We start from the raw sequence: 20,606 nt of genomic DNA on the forward strand, positions 1-20,606 counted from the left end.
ACAACCTGCCTCCAGAAGCGGTGAATGCTCCAACACTGGAAGTTTTTAAGAAGAGACTGGACAGCCATTTGTCTGAAATAGTATAGGGTTTCCTGCCTGAGCAGGGGGTTGGACTAGATGACCTCCAAGGTCCCTTCCAACTTTATATTATTATTATTATTATTATTATTATTATTATTATTATTATTATTATTATTATTATTATTATTATTATTATTATTTCTGGAAGAGACCATCTTGGAGAAAATCTCAGAATAACGTCTTGTCCAAAATTTTATGTTCTTATAAATATTACACTGCTCCAATATTTTGGGGCTACAACTATGCACATTGATTAAATCACATGTTTAGGAACTGCATCAAAATACTTCTAGTGTGGTATCTTCTTAACATGCATGGGACACATCCGTGAACATTGGTTACTTGCAAGAGTAAGAGGTGTAATGAAGAATGATACAGAAACTGAAATAGGGCCAATCTACATACTGTATAACTGTGAAAAGAAAAAAAAGAAATCAGAAATAAAATACAAATATTATTAATGCACTTGTCTTTTTCCAGAAACAAGACGGGATGGACTTCAGATTGGATGAGAGTCCTCTGTTCTCAGTTCAGATCACCTTCTTTTAGCTAGTTTCGTGCAGTTCACAGGTGTGCCGTGAATATGACAGCATCAAGAAGATATTCAGTATTTCAACTTAAACTATCTGTAGCAACAGCGGAACATGAACGTCGCGTTCCTGAATGCCGCTATAGACATAGAAATTCATCGTTTCCCACGTTCTGAAAAAGAATATATCTGCTGTAAAATAAGATTTCCTTCCCAATTCAGGTGAAAGTCGCGTTTTCTGCTGTAAAATATGATTTCCTTCCCAATTCAGGTGAAAGTCGCGTTTTCAGAAGTTTCGAAAACACTGGCCAAAGTTGTGTTGCAATCAGTTTTTATTTCGGACTTTCCACTTAAAAAGAGGATGGATTGTTCATCCAAGAGAATACAATACAATATATGTGTGTATTTAAGTTGACATCTAAATCAGCTTGGCTGGCTCAGGAATTCTGGGAGTTGAAGTCCACGAGTCATAAAAGAGCCAAGGTTGCCTACCCCTGATCTAGAGGATTAGAGGGGAGGGTCTCCAAGATGTGTTATTTTCAAAGATTTTTTGTTCTTCTTGAAACATCTGTTTCGCCAAAGCTGCAGATCCAAATCACCCACGTCCAAACGGTCATCTACACGTCCCGGTTCTGCTCCTCGAACTCCAGTTCCCGGCATTAGAAAGGGCTTAAAAGACTGTACAGAGAAGACCACATTTCCCAATAGGCAACGAGAAGAGAGAGAAAAAAAAGTGCTCGCGTGTGGCGCAGAGGCCTCTGGATGTTGTAGTCCTCGTGGGAGGGTTTTCCCCGTAACCATTGCTCCTCCTCCTCCTCCTTGCGAGAGCAGGGGCTTCTGCCTTCGGACGCCCTTTCACTTCTCCTCGCCTCAACTGCTCTACCCCCTGAGGTTTCACTTCCACCGCCACGCCTAGGCTGGGCACTTATTCTCTCCACTCAACGCCCCGCTGCTCGACTAGCCCGCGGAAGGTCATTCACACTTACCTCCTTCTCTCCTCTGAAGGGGTTCGTCGCGGGTAAGAAAAGGACTCCCCCATTCCACGCAAATACATTTGCGAAGGAATCAAATGTCGAGGAGCAGGAACCGAGAACGATCCTTCCTTAAGGGCTGCGTGGCTGGGCAGGTCTTTCTCCCCTCGTGTTGGCAAAGGTGCCCCCCTCCTGCAGTGGATTAAAAGCGGACAGAACGAAGGAGGCTTCGGTATGCTGGCGGGAGAGACCCCCTTCCAGGACCACAGGGAGAAGGGAGGACAAATATCAACACCCCCCTCCCAGCTGAGTGGGTGAAAAGCATCTAAAAAGCAGAAAAGACTCGGGGGGGGGGGAGCAGAGACACCACTGCCCCGGTGCTGAAGCGAGTATTGAAGGAGTTAACAATGGGTAGAGGGAGGGGTGGCTTTCCCCAGAACTGAAGGGCTGCAGAAGGGGGAAGAAACCTCAGCCCACATTCTGACTTGAGAAGATCTGAGGATTCCTCTGTCAAAAAGTCCAGGAGAGAAAAGCCACTTCCCCCTCCACTTGTATGGAAAAATATTTCCGCCACTGTATGGAAAAATATTTTGCCCTGGGGCAGGAGGCAGAGAGAAAAACAGGGGAGAAGAGACAGAAGGAGCAGCTGCGGCTGGAAAACTAGTTTGTGCCTCCCGCTGAGGTGAGGGAATCCCTTGCCAAGGTGAAAGCCGCCCTGAGTCCCATGAGGAGAAGGGCGGGGTACAAATTAAATTAATAATAAAATTAATAATAATAAAGTGTGGCCAGGAATCCTAAACGCAGAAGATAGGAAGCAGCACTGCCAGCCTGTGTTAGGAATTGGAGGGTAGTTCTCTGCCTGATAGGCACTGCTGCCCAAATAGCAGCAGGGACAAGGTGTTCTATGTCCACCCCCTCTCCCCTGGGACAGGAGCGAGAACAGAATAATCTGTACTCATAAGATAGGAAGTCCTTCCTTCACCTGGGACAGGAAAGCAACTGAAGATGTGGGGCCCAAATTTTAAGAAGGAGCTAATAAGCAAACACTCTCTGTATGTGTGTGTAGATTAAAGTCAAATCTCTTCCTTCAAGGTTAAAAAGAACCAAGTAGATCTTGAGCAATTTGGAGGCCAGATGAGAATGAGAGATTGACCGCCTTTATACAATATGTGTCACCTGGTTATTAACTTTCCTGGGTTTGCACAAGACATAACACTACACATTAACCAGATGGCTACCAGACAAAACAAAAATCTACGGTTAAAAATAATTAACCTTCGCAAGTTATGAAAATGGCCTGCCAAGTTGTTAACTGACCTAGTTAAATTAGTTGTGTCAATGTCATCTCATCCTTTTTCCCTTTTTTGTAAATTTGCCTTTTCCCTTTTAGGGTGATTTTTGTACGTTTTTCCAGTTTTCCCTTTGGTATATCTTTTTCACAGTCTCTTGTTTTCACCTACTCACACTTATTTTTACTTTGTAGCCAGATATACAGTATTTGTGCAGCTTCACAAGGGCATTGCTTTTAATTCAGATTGGCAATATTAATCGTAATATTACCCTTAAGAAATCTGCATGCGTGATGGTAGGGAAGCTGCATTTTTTGCTATATGTTTCTTCACAGGTGTCAACTACCTGGATGAGGTAATACAAGCATGGGGATTAAGACAGGTTGTCTCCTAATATTTCAATTGAGGCATGTCCTATCATGGAAGATAGACATGAATAGTTCTTCTTTGGTAATGTTTGAAGGCAGGGAGGAACTTTTCTGGTGTTCTTAAGCTTGTTAAATTAGTTAGATGAGCAAATCAATGGCATTTTCATGATATGTCTTTAAAAAAAATAGGTCATTTTATAGCACCTTTTATACATAATACCCTTTTCCCCCCCTACCCTCATGTATGGCCCAGATAATATATAGTATCTCAACTTTTCTCCTCCCCCTCCTATGAGAATTAATATTTCAAAAAGCTAGTTGCTAAGCTTTGCGTTTTACAGGATGCTCAAATGCCAAGTAGTCTAAACTTTCTTGTCTGTTAGGTTGGAGAGGCAGAGACTGCACTGGGAAACCTGTCCTGTGCTATGAATTTTCATCCCTATGAAGCTGCTTAGGTCATCTTCTGCAACAAGCAGAAAATGATGTTGTCGCAAGAACAGTCAATACAGAAATTCTTAACTACTGCAAAGTGTAATGAAAACTAATTTACCCAATTCATTCACTACTCTAGGCTAAAATGAGGTTGGATTAGGGTTCATTTGAGAACCCAGCAGTTATACTAATAGGTTGTGTGAACCGCAATAGGATATTGTATGCTACATCCAAGCAAATAATACAGTTTGTTTCATTGGCATAACATGCGAAATGAACACAATCATTATGTTTTATTCATCTGAGTTTAGAATTTACAGTGTTTCCTGGATCCTTCTTCATCATGTTTCACTACACTTTTTTTTCCTAACAATAACAACAAGCCTGATGGGAACAACACTTTTTAAATGTCTTCCCAATGCCATTTTTGTTACTATGAGGTTGTAATTATCTGATTATAGCAAGATGGTAAGTCTGAACCCTTCTTCAAGGCTAAAGAAATGCAGGTCTAGTTCTTATCAATAGATAATAGATAATATTTATCAATACCCTGCCTTTTTACACTTCTGCTTGAGGGCAACTGTCCTTCTGAATAGTTTGCATTTCACATGAGCTTACAGAATTATCACTCAAGTAATTATTAGATGAAGCCCTTAACAAACCGGCTTTATCATTCTCTATGGGCCCCACCCCCAAGGCCATAATACCATTTAGAATTTCAGCTGCTGTTTTTCCCTGTTTGTGGCTTCTGTTCAAAAAGTTAAAAAAGATCACTTTTTAAGAGTTTGATGTGTTGATCCATTAGATCAGAACCATATCATTCACAATCCATTTTGTTTTAGAGATGGAGAGTTTTATTGTTCTGGTTTGATCTAAGAATATTCTTTCCATCTAATCAGATGCTCAACCCTTCTCTTTGTTCCCAAGTGTAAAATTGTTAGTGTTGAATTAGTGCCTGGCTAAAAATCTGCCAGCTAACATCTTGGGAAAGTGAAAAGAAGGGGGCGGGGGGGGGCGGGTCAGGGAATTTTTAGTGGCAGGAAGGGGCTGACTTGCTCCACCTCCCCTCCATTACTCTGGACAATGTCTGTTTCAGCCTCACTTGCATATTTCTTTATTAAATTTGTACTCTAAAATTCTATACTCTGATCTCCCAAACAGAAACTTCTCCAATCTTTCTAAGATAATTGTTGACATTTTTGCAGATATAAAGGCCATACTATTGCAGAAAATCATGGACTGGTTGAATTTGTAAAATTTCTCTATATTTAAACTTGTGAAAGTAAAAGGGTAAATGGATATACATTTATTATTTATATACATTTATTATTAGCTATTTTTTTTAAAAAGATAAACTGTTCAAACCGTTCATAACTATGCATGGTATCAAAACAGACATATTTTACATTTGAAATATATGTGTGTGTGCATAGTATTGAATGGAATTGGGAAATTTGTTTGACAGCTGAATTTTAAAAGTAGAAATTGACACTTGGGGGGGAGGGGCTGGGTTGAGATTCCTGTATCAATTGTGCTTCTGTGTTGAGTGTGGCAAATATCAAAGCTCTCTCTCACTTTGGAGTAAAGATGTCTTATGCATGCCATTGTCTGCCCTAACAATAGCCTTATCTACAGAAAAATGGTTCAGTTTCCTGGAGCCATATGTTGAAATCTCTCCATATTAGTTTCACAAACCTATAAGAAGAATAGTCTAAAATCTTTATTTCTTAAAAACAATGTTAAATCATAGTTTTCCCATTTGAAAAATGGAACTATGCTTTAGTTTATCATAAATGAATCCTTTCCTCTGGTGTAATTTTAAGGAAACATTACCTCCCATGTTCAATTAGTAATGATACGGAGTTACGCATAGTCCTCGACTTATGATCACAATTGGGAAACCTTGGATGTTGAGCAAAGCAGTCATTAAGTGAGATGTTCACATGACTACTTCGCTCAATCACCACAAACATGGCACTCCCAATTGTGTTCCTTAAGTGATCTTCTGGGTCATTAAGTGGATGGAGTGAAAGGGCTGCCTGCTGGAAGGACATCTCTGCTCCATGTATAGCTGAGATTTCCCCTCCCCCCCCACATGCCCAACAGGCAGCCCTTTGAGAGCTGAGACTTCTCAGCTGAGAACTGAGAGCTGAGTTTCCTTCCCAGAGTAATAGCCCCTTTGAGTGGAAGAGCAGAGAGTTAGAGAAAGGAAAAGGGAAGGATGTAGGGAGAGAGGGATTTTCGGCTCTGTATATGCTTGGATTTTGGCTGCCAAGATTCAAGCAGGCACAGAGCTTAGGGTCCTGCAGAGAGCTCTGTGCAGGTGAGGAAGGAAGGATTTGGATGCTTGGAAATCCAGGCAGATAATGGAGCTTGGGGTCCTTCTCTTCTGCCTCTGTGTAGAACTCCACAGAGACAGGGATTGGGATTTGAGCTCAGTGCCTGCTTGAATATTGAAAGAGGAGGTCCAGGAATAAACGGAGCTTGGGGTCCTTGTCTCCCTGCCTCTGCAGAGAGCTCCGTGGAGGTATGGAGAGAAGGATTTTAAGTTCCATGCCTGCTTGCATTTCAGTTGTTGAGATTCACGCAGGCAAAGATGAGCAGGGTGCTCTTTTTGCCAGCCCCCAGAGAAAAGAGGGAGTCCTTCATTGTCGATTTCCCCACTGACATTCTGAGGAGACAAGCAGAGAAGACTGCAAATGGCGATTATGTGATTGTGGGGCACTTGGTAATCATTTGTAAGTGTGAACAGAAGAAGAACCCATATCACAAGAACAGTGCCAAGAACTCATATCATAATTACATGACTGCCATGTGTGTGTGTGTGTGTGTGTGTGTGTGTGTGTGAGAGAGAGAGAGAGAGAGAGAGAGAGAGAGAGAGAGATATTTTGTAATGGTTGGAAGTCTTTTACAGGCCATAAAGCCCCTTTCTAAGGCCGTAATAATTTCAAACACTAATTAAGTAACTGGTCTGATGACTATCTGTATATCTGAACCTGAAAAATTGATTTTGATTTAGAATTTTGATTTAGAAAAACAAGGCCATTTAAAACTATAGCTTTTGAACTTGTCTAATTTTCTGATTCTTAAACTTTAATACACTTCCATCTAATAAATTGGCAAACATATTCCAATCCCCTTTACAATGCATACTTTAAAAACATAGGAAATAAAAGTGACAATTTCAGTGAAGGCAGTGCTTTTATCTCAAGCTACATTCACTGATATACTTTTAATCAAAGACCATCAGCCAGCTTCCTAATTACAACCATATCATCACTAACTATTTGATGTGCGGCTTAATGTGGGAGCTACCCTAACAACATTATGGAGGCAAGACAAATGCTAAGTTATACGGAACTTAGATTATTAATTTTCAGGTTTTGGATAAAGGAACCATGCTTATGATAGGAGCGAATGAATTTGGGGTTGGTCTTTCACAAGATAGATTCTCTTCTGTTTCTGTTCTCTCTCTTAATTATACAATCTGTATTGGATTCCTCTTTGAACCTCTTTACACAAATATCAACAACCCTTTCCTGCACAACTCATGTTCCTCATGTGTATTTTGCTAATACTGCAAACCTTTTGAACTTCTATGGGCTGTACATCTTTGAAATAAGAACGTGACAAATGTGTGGATGTAACATGGAATGTTTAATTACAGGAGACAAAACCTATTAGAGGAATTATCCATTTGACAAAATGGCACATTCAAGTTTGCTAGCAAAATACTGTAAGAGAATCCTATGGATTCTGTTCTCTGTTAACCTTTTCCAAACCAAGAAGATTTTGCACATAATGCTAATTGATTCTGAATGTGCTCTTAAGTTGTAGGGCAGAACTAATAAAGTCTGGGGAAACTGTTACAGAAGTGAAGCATGTGGCCATATTATTTCAGAACAGTGATAAAAGCATGCAATTGCCACATTCTTTTATGAAAGTCTCAATGCTCTCTTATGGTACTGTTTAAATAGGTCTGTTTTGAAAGGAAACACTTGAAATTTGCTCCCAATATGCCCCAAGTTAACAGCACAGTTAAAAAGTTGTTGTCCTTGTTTAACCCATATGTTTATTAGTGATCTAAAACATTAATGTAAAGATTACAAGAATACAAAATTTAAGAACACATTCATAATATAGCTAGCCCTCAAATGACTGATGATTTTCATTTAAAGTGCACTTTAAAACTTATTAATTTTCTTAGCTGAAGGATAGATTTATGAGAAGTAAAGATGACTCGTTTGGATTTTATTTTACACTATTGCAAACAATTAGAGCTCAAAATAATGTTTCTAAGTATATTCTTCTTCCACAGGTTTGTTGGAGCAGGGCTACCTTTTGGGTTTCTATTTTACCTAGCACTGGATATCTGAATACAAGTATTGTGTGTTTTCTAGCTGCTGTACTCATACATAATAAATGAACTATTGTAGTCTGAAATTTTAATGGATTGTACAGGGATATCCTTTGTAAGGTGATTAGAAAAAATGCTGATTGTAAACCCTGTTTTAAGCTTTTTATAAATTCCCCTTTCCCTCAACTTTTTTTTTTACTCTAAATTCAAATAAAATCAGTGTCACAAGCAGCAGATTACCTCACATAGTATTTAGAAGTAGGTCTATTTATTTTTTAATAGGAGACCCTCAAGAAGGTATGCACTGTATTGTAGAGTTAGTCACTGAATCTATATAAAACATTTTCTGAATCCCTAACTTTTCCTTCCTTCCTTCCTTCCTTCCTTCCTTCCTTCCTTCCTTCCTTCCTTCCTTCCTTCCTTCCTTCCTTCCTTTTATAGCTTCATTCACCATCTGCAGAAGAGTGCTTTTAGCTGGCATTTGTGGCAACACATTTCATAAAACTGTGGCTTCTCTGGATTTCTTTCTAATTCATTGTTGAGTCAATGCAAGTTTTACTTTTCAATCAGGGATGGTGTTAAAGGAAAGATATCTCAAGAATAGCATATGTTCACCGAGGAAATAGAGTAGAGATATGATTATCTTCCATACCTTGTTTCTCTAATTAATAGTGTTATTTGGATTTGCCTTTAAGAAGTTTGTTTTTTTCCTTTTGGAATGCCAACTGGTATCTATTTGAAACTGTAGGATTTATTTCCAGAATCACTGGAGCTTTCTATCATAAGGATTTTAAAGTTTCTTGGAAAGTGATTGAAAAGAGTGTGAGATTTTATTTCAGAAGACTGATGATCCTGAGACATTTACTGTTAATTTGCTGTAATTGACAGCTGCAGAAGCCTATTTCATGTATATATCTATTACATTTGGGACAGCAGTTAAACTTAACTAGTGGTAGTTATATTCACCTGATAATGGATCCCAGCATGTTCAATAACATGCATGAGCTTTGTAATTTTTTTACGGAGTCTTTTCAGCAAGTGGTTCAATGTAGAAATTCCATAATATTAGAAAATTTTAAAACAACTACTCCAATTACACAATGTTTTCTTGTTTTTATAATGAAAACAACCCCTATCACTAGGATTACCTTTGGAAATATCGTTCGTCTTCACTCAGTTCCTTAAATACATTAGTAACATTTCATCTCCTTTTTGATGATGAACACAGTAAATAGAATCATGCTTATACATTATGCTAAGCACTAGTATGATATGTCTAGTTTGGCTTAGTATAGTTGGATTTAGGTTTTTTTGTCCCACTTTTATTATTGTTATAAATAACTCAAGGCAGGGGACATATCTAATACTCCTTTCTTCTCCTATTTTCCCTACAACAACTACCCGGTGAGGTGGATTGGGCTGAGAGAGAATGACTGGCCTAATGTCACCCAGCTGGCTTTCATGCCTAAGGTGGGACTAAAAGTCACAGTTCCCTGGTTTCTAGCCATATGTGGTTTATAAACCATACTTTATAGTTTAACGGCGTCAATTCAACTATTGCTTGTTATCAAAACCATAATTAAGCAAACTGTCTGTGACTCCATTGATGAAATTGGAAGGGGCTACTTGGATCATCAAATCTGGTTCCTGTCAGTGCAGGTGCTTAAATCAAAACACCCCTGACAGATAGTAATCTAATTCAGTGTTTCTCAACTCTGGCAGTTTGAAGATGTGGGGACTTCAACTCCCAGAATTCCCCAGCCAACCAATGTAGAGCCTACTACTTCACCAGATAATTGATTCCACTGTTAAATTGCTGTTATTTTTAAAGCCCTTTGCTAAAGCTCAGAAGAATCTTCATTCCTATAATTTAAAACCATTACCAGTATATTCTGCATTCCTGGATGATACCAATTAATGTGCATTTTTTTTAATCTGACCTCCTTTCAGATACCAGTACGGGATTCAAGTATATTATCACTTACCATCATAGTCAAGTCTCATTCTCATATATTTCAATTGCCAATCTTCTAATCATCTTGTCATGGTATTTTTTAATCCTTTCTGATTTGATGAAGTCCTTCATAAAGTTTGACCCTCAGGCCCTTGGATAGATTGTAAATCATTTTGCATTTTGTGTGTGTAGGATTTGAAGTTGCTTGTATCTTCAGAATTAATTATGTTTTAATATTAATAGTATCCACATAAAAGGTATAATTTTTGGTTATCCTGTTCAGTCCAGGGAACCTAAAACTATTTGATAAGAAAACTGCCCACAGTTTTCCAGGGTGAATATTTTGAAAAGCTATTTTTATATCTGAAGTGCTTCCTATATGCCTTATTTTATATTTATTGAAAAGAAATAGCATATTGCCTTAGGTTACCTTCTCCCCCTTCCATCTTATGTTCAATAAGAAAATATTATATTCTTTGTTTGAACTAATTCCTGCTTCCTTTCAGTAGCTCTCATTTGCAAATGTGAAAGAAGAAGAAGCAGGAATATATTTTTCTTTAGTGTAAGCTAAAAATGTTCTATTAATTTGGAATATTTATCTGCTGCCCAAATGTAAAATATGTTTAAAATTATTCAAATACCAGATTATGCTTCATTTTCTCTAGAAGACAATGGTTCTCCCATCTTTTCTTCCTTTTTGCCAGCAAAGCTAGTTTGTGATTAGATGTTTTAAAAGGTGGATTTTCAATGAACTGGGTTTACAGCTTCCATTTGTAGAAATGTAAATGATACCTACTTGAACTTGCAGTATAGAATCAATATCAATTCCAGGAAGAAGTATTGTTTTGTTCCCAACTTCTCTGTAGTGAAAGAAAGCTATATGTTTCTTGGTATCTACCAATTCAAAGCCTCAGCCACAAATGTGAATATTTGAAGGCTGCAGTCAACATAGGAGATGTGTACAATGTCCTCACCTTCAGTGTCCTTCCTGCATGCAGGTTCAGCTTACACTCAGTTTGAGAAGTGTTGAGCAACAAAGAAGGAGATTATCATTCTCATTCAGTAGAATTTGAGAACATTCCTCAAGTCTGCAGATACTGATAAGATAAAATGTATGATTGTATGGATAGAAATGGAAAATGGGGATAGAGAAGTAGAATCCTTCTTGGATTCTTTATCACTAGCTTATACCCTGATGTGGAACAATCAGAATAGGGGAGAGGAAATGGCTGCATCATTTTTTATTAGGTACACTTGTACCAGTCTTTCACAGTTGGTCTGTTTAATCCAGTATTATTTATCTGTTTTGGTCTGATTGTCTGTGGCAGATCTATGAGAATATTTGCTCTGTGTTTTCCTACATTATTTCATAGAATTTTCATTTAAGTCTTGTACTTCACACTAAGGAATTCTTTTTGTTCTGGATGTAACAATGACAAAACATATTGATACTAGAGAGGAAATGTCCTTCTCCCACTTACCTAACTTAAATAATTGTGTGACAGCTTTTGTCTTCCTTCCTCTCTATTTCTGGACTTTATAGTTCCTTCACAGTCCTTCAGAATGTCTCTGCAGATTCTATACAACCAGCTCTTTGGAGATGGTAGGAGCAACAGAAAGAAACCTGCAGTAGGTTCCCCAAAATTGGTGCCTTCTCTCCATCTGTTAGATAAAAGTTCCCATCATTTTCATCTATTGGGGCTCCAGCCATACAAGTAGAATGCAGACCGTTGTAATCCAGCAGATGTGGATGATGCCAGATTTGGGAAAGCTGCTGTAACTTATTTATACTTTAGAACAAGTATAAAGCTGAATATCCTGGTAGGCAGTTACAGATAATCGGGACAAATTCATTAGCAAAGTAGAAATGATCAGGTTGTAATGCTATAAAACAGGGGTGTCAAACTGTTGGCTCGTGACGTTGCAAGTTTGAAACCCCTGCTATAAAACTATGGTTCTAAGAATGGCATTTGACATGTTTATCTCCTCCTTTTCTTCCCATAATAGAAATAGATCTGCATACAAAATGTGTGATAGATGTGGAGACCAACAAAGTTATTCTTCATCCTGTGAACACTAACCTTTCAAAAGGAGATGCTAGGTAAGTTTATTTTCCTTTCCCTTTTGTTTTGTTTTTAAAGAAAAAGACAGTATATTTTTAAGAATGAATCATTGTAATAAAGCGTGGGTAAGGAAACTGAAGATCTCTTATGGGGGAAAATCTATTTCTCAATAAATTGACTTTGTTATTTAAGATGAGAGTCATCTTATTTGTATAAATAGCTGAAAATATATTTCAGCAAGACATGGTCTTTCTGTGCATTTATTTATTTCTAGCTATCCATTTAACCAACATCAATTTCCTATTGCGGAGTTAGTTAAACAAGCATACATTATTGCTCTTTTCAATGTGAGAAGGCTTGGCTCAAATATCTATGGAGATTCTCAGTCATCCAGCCTTGGTTGTCCCAAAGGTGCTTTTTTCAAAAGGCAACTGGACTTTGAAAAACAATTGAAAACAAATTTTTAAAGATTAAATCAGATTAATTCCTCCGAATGTCTATGGAGATTCTCAGTTATCTAGGTCATAGTTATCCCAAATATGCTTTTCTATGAGGCAACTGGACTTTCTTGTTTTTCTTTGAAGACGTTTCACCAAATGGTGAATGGCTGAATGCAGGAGGTTGCAGAAGGTATTGGTTTAATTGGAAGGCAATGGATAATGTGTTGTTTTTGTGGACTCTGACATAAAGATATGTTATGAGTAATGGAGAATAATTAGAAGAGTGTGTGATGAGTTTATTTAGTTCTATTTCCTTGGTTTAGTGCAAAGTAGCATAATGTCTGGCCCAGGTAAAATGCGCCTGGTTAGGTCTGTTTTAATTTCCTGATCATATACTGTGTCCTTTTAATTGATTGATTCGTTCATTCATTCATTCATTCATTTCCACATTAATGGGACCCTGGGTAAATAACTATTTCCAGTTTATAGCAAAACCGTATTTTACTGAATCCCTAACTGATTTCTGCAGTGGTTTCATTGCAGTAATGCTTGGCAGGTTACAAGCATTTCATGTTTGTTCTGTGGACATAAAATATAGGGAAGAAAAGAAGAATGGGGAAAAAAGCAGGTTAGAGGTAGCAGAGAAGATACACTGAGAATTATGAAGTGAAGTGATCTAAACACTGGATAAGGAATGGAGAAGAAAGTGATATATATTCTGCTTTAGCACATATTAATATATGTCATTCTAGATAATAGCAAAATTCTACATGAGCTGCCTTGGGCTACACTAGAAGATTGTAATCCAAAACATGTAGAAGGTTCTGTTTTGAAAAGAACCATTATATGACCATATAGGACAGTGATGATGAACCTTTTAGAGACCGAGTGCCCAAAAACTAGCCCCGCCCCTGCTCCACCCCCCTGCCCCGCCCCACTCTGCCTCCCATCCCCCACCCCGCCTGCCCACAGGACCACTCACCGCCTCCAGGGCCCGCCACAGATTGCCCAGGCAGCCCAGCAGCACTATGGGGGCCACACCCTCTGCCCGCGCCCTGCAGCATCAACTCCATGATGGGGTGTGAGGGCAGAGTCTTGTCTACGCTGCCTGGCTACCATGTCCCTGGCTGCGTTGCTCCATGTGGGCCACGCTCAAGGGCAACTCTCCTTCAGGGGGGCTGCTGGAGAGGAGGGGGTCGCGGGGGAAGGCAAGGCTGGGGCAACGGCATGTGTGCCCACAGAGAGGGCTCCGAGTGCCGCCTCTGGCACCCATGCCATAGGTTCGCCACCACTGATATAGGACATAAAATTATTCTTACTCATTTTAAATGTCTCTTTGTTCATGTTCAGTGGGAACATATAAAGCAGAGATTTCTAATCTTTTGGGGCCAGTTGGTTCAGCCTCATGAATGGCTGCCATGCTGAACGTGGCCAATGACAAAATATCCATTTACATTAAGAGAAATTATGAAGTTGTTCCTCACCACATCAGCTCACATTTTTCCTAGGCAAACGGGCTTGCCTCCAAAGGAAGAATGCTCCCTAAAGGGTTTATGTGAGATGCTGAACCATATTAGGAAATGAATAAGACACACTAGGTTGTACTTTATTTTACAGCATGTTAATCTCCCATTTAAGTCTTTAAAATATATATGCATACTGTACATGTACATCCAAACACATACTTCACGCTATTCCATTTGGGACTAATCAATTTATGAAAAATGCAAAAAGAAAGTAAGAAATGATAAGCCAAAGAAATTGAAGTCATAGATAAGGGGGGGAATGCTACTGAATCTGTTTTACAGCAACCTATTTATTATACTTCTCCGTTTCTTTCTGTGTTTACAAACCCCTGGAGAATACATCCATAATCTCCCTCTGTTCTCTCTCTTAAGGATCTCATGAACTGTGTCCAAATATAACTTTCTTAGTTTTCCCCTTTCTCTCAATATGTTTACTCATCTTTCATATTTTTTTGTAATTTGGTCACTATTTTCTCTATATGATTAGGCTAATTGAATATATTTCATTCATATGGATCACACTCTGTGTTCACATTCATTCAGCACCCATTCATGCTTGACTTAATTCTATCTCTTCTTTTCCCTTTTTCCTTATACTTCTTAAATAAAACCATTCTCACTACATTCAGATTACTATCATTTTTTTCTTCATTTTACAATTTTTATTTAATATAACAAAATTAATCGAACATATGCTTTTACATGGCTGTTTTCATTTCTTATGAGAGTATTTTTCATCCTTTTGTGGCAATCATAATTGTATATGCTTTTTTCTCATGTTCAGCCTTACCATTCACCCGAGCACAACATGTAACTATCACTAGCCACTGGCTCATACTTTCTGACATATATTTTATCCCTTTCATTCATAACTAAACCTAATAGTAATAATAATAATAATAATAATAATAATAATAATAATAATAATAATAATAATAATAATAATAATAATAATAATAATAATAATAATAATAGTAAAGTTGGAAGGGACCTTGGAGGTCATCTAGTCCAACCCCCTGCTCAGGCAGGAAACCCTATACCATTTCGAACAAATGGCTGTCCAGTCTCTTCTTAAAAACTTCCNTTTAGCCTCCAGTCCCCTAATCATCTTTGTTGCTCTTCTCTGTACTCTTTCTAGAGTCTCAACATCTTTTTTACATCGCGGTGACCAAAACTGGATGCAGTATTCCAAGTGTGGCCTTACCAAGGCATTGTAAAGTGGTATTAACACTTCACGTGATCTTGATTCTATCTCTCTGTTAATGCAGCCTAGCACTGTGTTGACCTTTTTGGCAGCTGCAGCACACTGCTGGCTCATATTTAGGTGATTGTCCACTAGGACTCCGAGGTCCCTCTCACAATTACTACTATTGAGCAAGGTACCCCCCTATACTATACCTGTACATTTGGTTTTTCTTACCTAAATGTAGAACCTTACTTTTTTCACCATTGAATTTCATTTTGTTAGATAGCGCCCTACCTACTTTTCATTCATATTTAAACCTACACATTGTTCGATTGATTGACTCCAGAAAGATTTCCAACAATTTATAAAACTAGAATAAGACCATTAAAAACAGTTCAGATAAACAAATACCCATGTTATCCATAAAATACAACCATGTCCAGTTTGAAAAATTATATATACTTAACAAATCAAAAGTTTGGTTATGACACCCTTTCCATTATAATTAAAAAAAATACTATCTGGATCTCTTACAACTGTTCCATAAACTAGAACATAAGGAGAAAAACATGTCTATAAGACAGCTCCACTCAATTTTGATCAGGGCTGTCTCTCACAAAAGCATACAAGGAAAACAGATATACTTCCTAGGTGCCCTTTCATAAAGCCAGCTGTCCAATTTTAGTGTGGTAACGTCTGAGCTGTACACTAATGCTGTTTCAGCTTCTTCCTAAGTAGATGTTTTGAAAGCTGGAGACCATATGATATACATCTGTAGTGGCAGAAATAAAAACATACAATCAAACCTGTGTATATTATGTAGAACTGAAATTGTATGAAATTTGCAGAAATAAATATATCAGTCTTTTTAAACTAAATCTGGATTTTAAGCCCATATGACTTTTGTCTTACCTTAGAATCAGATAAATATTTAGAATCATATAACACATGTAAAAGATGTTATATAAATATTTCATTTCTATGATTCTTACAGCTGGTAAGAGTGCTATTTTTGTCATTATTTTTCATCCCTTCAAGTCAGTACCTAGCAACTACCTGGACAAGTGCTGTCATTTTTTTGGCAAGATTTTGGAAGTGAGTTACCATTGCCTGCTTTCAAAGGCTGAGGGAGAGTGACTGGCTCAAGGTCACTCACTGGTTTCATATCTAAGGCAGGATTGGAACACAGTCTCCTGGTTTATAGCCTGGTGCTTTAACTACTACACCAAAGTGCTTTTCACTTTTGCTGGAAGTGTTACCTAAATTCAGTACTATGCCTTCTTGTGGATCAAGCAGAAGATTTTTATAAATAATTCTGAAGGCTAAGGAACATATCTTTCCCCATCTTTCTTTAATTGATGCATGGGGAAATTGATGTGGGATTTAAACTGGAATGATACGGGGAGAAGGAAAATGGTGGGGAAAGACAGGGTGGTTATGCAGATGCAGGTTGCATGCGAAACAGTTAAAAGTGACTCATCATTGATTGGTTGACTGATTGATTGATTGATTTATCAAACTTCTGAACTGCCCATCTCCCTCAAAGATTGGCACCCAGTAAGTACCCTGGAGAGGGATAGTAATTGTAATATGATAAAAACCTCTTAGATGTCTTGAAACCTTCTAAGATAGCCTGAAACCTTTTAATGCTGGAAAATTTCAACCTCAATTTATTGTGCTGGTGAAATTTCTTTGTAGCATAACAGTAATTAAATGTCCTAGGGTATTAAAATGATCTGATATTACTTTGTCCTTGTTTTGAATCAAACTTGTGCAAAGCCTGGCTCATTTGTCCTTCATAGAATTTGGAAGAGCATTGCTGGCAGATGATGGTATTTATCCAATTAAGACAGCTCTAATCTTGTATGTGAAGTTTCTGGGGTCTGTGATGATGCTATTGGTGTCAATATGGAAGCAAAATAGCCAGACTCTGAGAGTCATGAAACACAAGCAGAATTGAATCAAATTTAATCGTGGAGAACTCTTGAAGACCATGTTTCTCACATCCGAATTCTTAGGAAGATCTTGTACTTTGGGCAGTAATGATAACAGATGTCTATCCAAATGTCCAAGAAGCCCTTTTATATAGGGAAAATTTCAATCCAGCTGAAAAGTATTTCTACTCTGAACCTGCCAATGTGTTCTGTTCTTCCTAGTCATTGCCATTGTATGATACCTTCTGTTTCTGGTGAGGTGTCCAGGGAAACTGAGGAAGGAGGCAAATTTGGGAACAACTGCCAGCAGTTCACATGATTTCCACAAACTATTGGCAGGCCGGAACAAGACCACAAACTTTCTCTTCTGTTTTTTGGAGCTTCTTAGGTTCCACTTCCTTATTGGTAGTTTTAGATTGGATAATCCTGATCTTGATGGGAAATCACTGTTTCATGAGCTTGTATTACTCCCCAAAATAATAAAGGGAAAATTCTGGCAGACCAGACGGTCTAAACACTATTTACCTCTTGTCCAATTATTATAAAGCCATAACAACAGCAATTACTGTTTCTGAGTTTGTTTAAGCAGAAATCCAAGTATAAGAATCATTGGCAGCAGTGGCAAAACATGTAATTAGAATTCATGGCTCAGGGAGAGTGGGTGTCCAGCTGAGTAATGCCGTGTTTGCACTCGAACTTTCACTTCTGTCAGCTAAGTCTGCTTACTTAAGCACTGAGCAAAGTTCAGGCATCTAGATCAAGATCACAAGGTTGGTTGTGTGCCTGGAATTTCAACAGCCAACCCACTTTTTAAGTAAATAGCTTGACCGCTCCAGTGTGGATTTGCAAAGCCACAGGGAACATTGCTATTATTGTGAAAGAGATCAACCATGTTCTTTGAAATGCAGGAGAGCAGGAATTCCTTCCTAATATAGTACAGGTTGTCCTCGACTTATGACCACAATTGAGCCTCAAATTTCTGTTGCTAAATGAGACACTTGTTGAGGGAATGTTGCCCCATTTTACAACCTGTTGCCCCATGAATGTTGCCCCATGAATGTTGCCCCATTTTACATCACTGTAGTTGTTAAGTTAGTGACACGGTTGTTAAGTGAGTCTGGCTTCCCCATTGACTTTGCTTGTCAGAAGGTCACAAAAGGTAGATCACATGACCCCGGGACACAGCAAAGGTCATAAATAGAAGTCAGTTGCCAAGCGTCTGGATTTTGATCATATGGCCATGGGGATGCTGTCGTGGTTGTAGATGTGAAAAACAGTCATAAGTCACTTTTTTCAATGTCATGGGAACTGTCACTAAGCGAACTGTTGTAAGTTGAAGACTACCTGTACATTATTCTTGGGTTGTATTGCTACCTCAGGTCTTGAAATTACGGCAATAAGTCTTGGATTGTGCATTTTCCTCTCCACAGCTCTCAGGAAGTCCTGGACTGTAGCTAGATCAGTCATAAATGAACCCTACATATTGGGCAATGCTTTTTAGGTGACCAGTTTACACATCCTCAAAAATATAAACAATTGCAGCCATGCAAACTACTTTATGAAGAATGTGAAGATTCTGTGTCTGTAGCACCAGATACTAAAAAGAAATAATGCACTTCTCAGCTAAATTGTGATTTTTTAAAATTATTTTTGCTTTGGTGGCATTTCATAATATAAAACTTATTCAGGGCTTTTTAAAAAGAGCTGTATTGTGTGTGAGAAAGAATAAATAATAGCAGGATTACTGTGCCATCATGTGAAGTATAATTGAGTTGCACCCTTCCAGAAAAATATTTAAGAGGCTAGTTGCATCAACCAGTAGATAGGCCCCTTTTGCTGTAGTGCAATATACAATATGCCCTTGGTATGCTGCTCAGTTATGCATAGTTGTGTAGATCATGATAAGTCAGATTTGCTCTTGCTATCCCTGTTTCCATTTCTGCATCTAGAATTTGTAATCTTCATATTTATAATCTATCTTTGCATTTACCAGGGCTTGCTTACTTGTTTGATTTATTAATTTATTTATTAAATTTATATGCCACCCATCTTTCTAGGTGGTTTTGCAAACCTTTCAAAGAGAACTTCACAAAGCACATTAGCATTATGAAACTATCCTCTGGAATACTCAGCCCAACTGCTTTGAAGGCATTCCTGGGTTGTCAGTGCATATATGAAAAGAATATTTTTAAAATGCCAAGTGGGGTGAAGCATCCAATGGAAACTAAGGAGATATAATATATAATATAACCTGAGGATATATATATACGGAAGCAAGGAACATGTTCCCAAATGGATTGAAGACTTATCACTGAAGCAGGTGTCCTTTCTAGGATTTTTTTTTGGGGGGGGGGGTCAATTCTGGATAATTGCTTGGCCCAAGAACAAGATTGATTAAAGGCAGCACAACAGTATATACTGTATTGTTGAATGTATTTTTCCCCCCAGAAATTCTTCCTTTGACACTTAGTCTCTGATTACTGTCCCAGTTACAAACATATTTGAGAGTATGAGTATGAGGTATCGTGTTTCAGTGGTTTTCCTCCACAGGCAGTTTCAGTCAGAATTGATAGGGTGGATTTGTCCCTGGCTTGAGGGTTCTTCAGAGTTTGATTCTCCACCCACTCCTGTTTAACAATAACATGAGGCTGCTGGGTGAGGACATATCATTTATACTCATTTATACATCTCAGCCTCTAGTTGCTCAAATTATCCCTTCAAGGTTCTCATTCAGTGTCTGAAGGCTGTCAGCATCTGGGTGGTTCCAATCCTGCCTACATTTTATAGGCTTTGAAAACCTGATTTTTCCTCCAGGCGTTGGGCGAAGAGGATTAGTAAACTTGTCCTGTACAACTGCCTTATTGTTCATTTGCTTTCCATATATTTTTACATAAATTTTATTATTTTATGAATATTTACTTTTAGTGAACTTGGTTTCAACTGTATGCTGCCCTAAGACATTTTTGAGAAGGTAGCTGTATAAATGAATGAGTGAATGAAAGTATTAATAATATAAAAATTGAAGTTCTTGATTTTTCTATAAAAATAGAAGATAGATAGTAATTATGGATTTTTCCCCATCCCCTAGTCTCATAACTAAAAGTCAGAATGCTTATAGAATTCATGGCTTGTTATGGATGTATAGCCTCAGTACTATAGAGTTATTCCTTATGCATAATAATAAATCACTTTGCTCTAGTAGATGCAACTCTTCTTTCTATATTTAGAACATATATTTAACAATGTGAATGTTTGTTTATGAATGTTTGCTTAACAATACATTTCTTAATTTCCAAGAGAACATAAAAGGCTCTGTTGTTTGCTTGCATGGATTTTTGCAATGCTTACTCTAGTGTTACTGGAGTTTAAAAGATTAGAGTTGGAAAAAGGTGGCTTTTGAGGAGAGTTTATAAGAGCAGAGTAAAGCCTGCCAGCTTGCACTCAGAACGAGGCTGGGAATAATGCCTGCCATTCTC

At 38.0% G+C, this 20,606-nt stretch overlaps 1 protein-coding gene across 1 annotated transcript in view; it reads left to right on the forward strand.

The window, feature by feature from the left end:
• KIF13B (kinesin family member 13B) overlaps positions 1-20,606 on the forward strand; it is a 160,927-nt gene that overhangs the window by 33,206 nt on the left and 107,115 nt on the right. Inside the window, exons 2-3 of the mRNA XM_015812981.2 lie at positions 9,978-9,996; positions 11,989-12,082. Coding sequence (XP_015668467.2) covers positions 9,978-9,996; positions 11,989-12,082 — 113 coding nt within the window. The remainder of the gene's footprint in view (positions 1-9,977; positions 9,997-11,988; positions 12,083-20,606) is intronic.

Source organism: Protobothrops mucrosquamatus, unplaced genomic scaffold (assembly GCF_001527695.2).
Source record: "Protobothrops mucrosquamatus isolate PMUCROS unplaced genomic scaffold, P.Mucros_1.0 scaffold125, whole genome shotgun sequence".
In the NCBI taxonomy this organism is placed as follows: Eukaryota; Metazoa; Chordata; class Lepidosauria; order Squamata; family Viperidae; genus Protobothrops; species Protobothrops mucrosquamatus.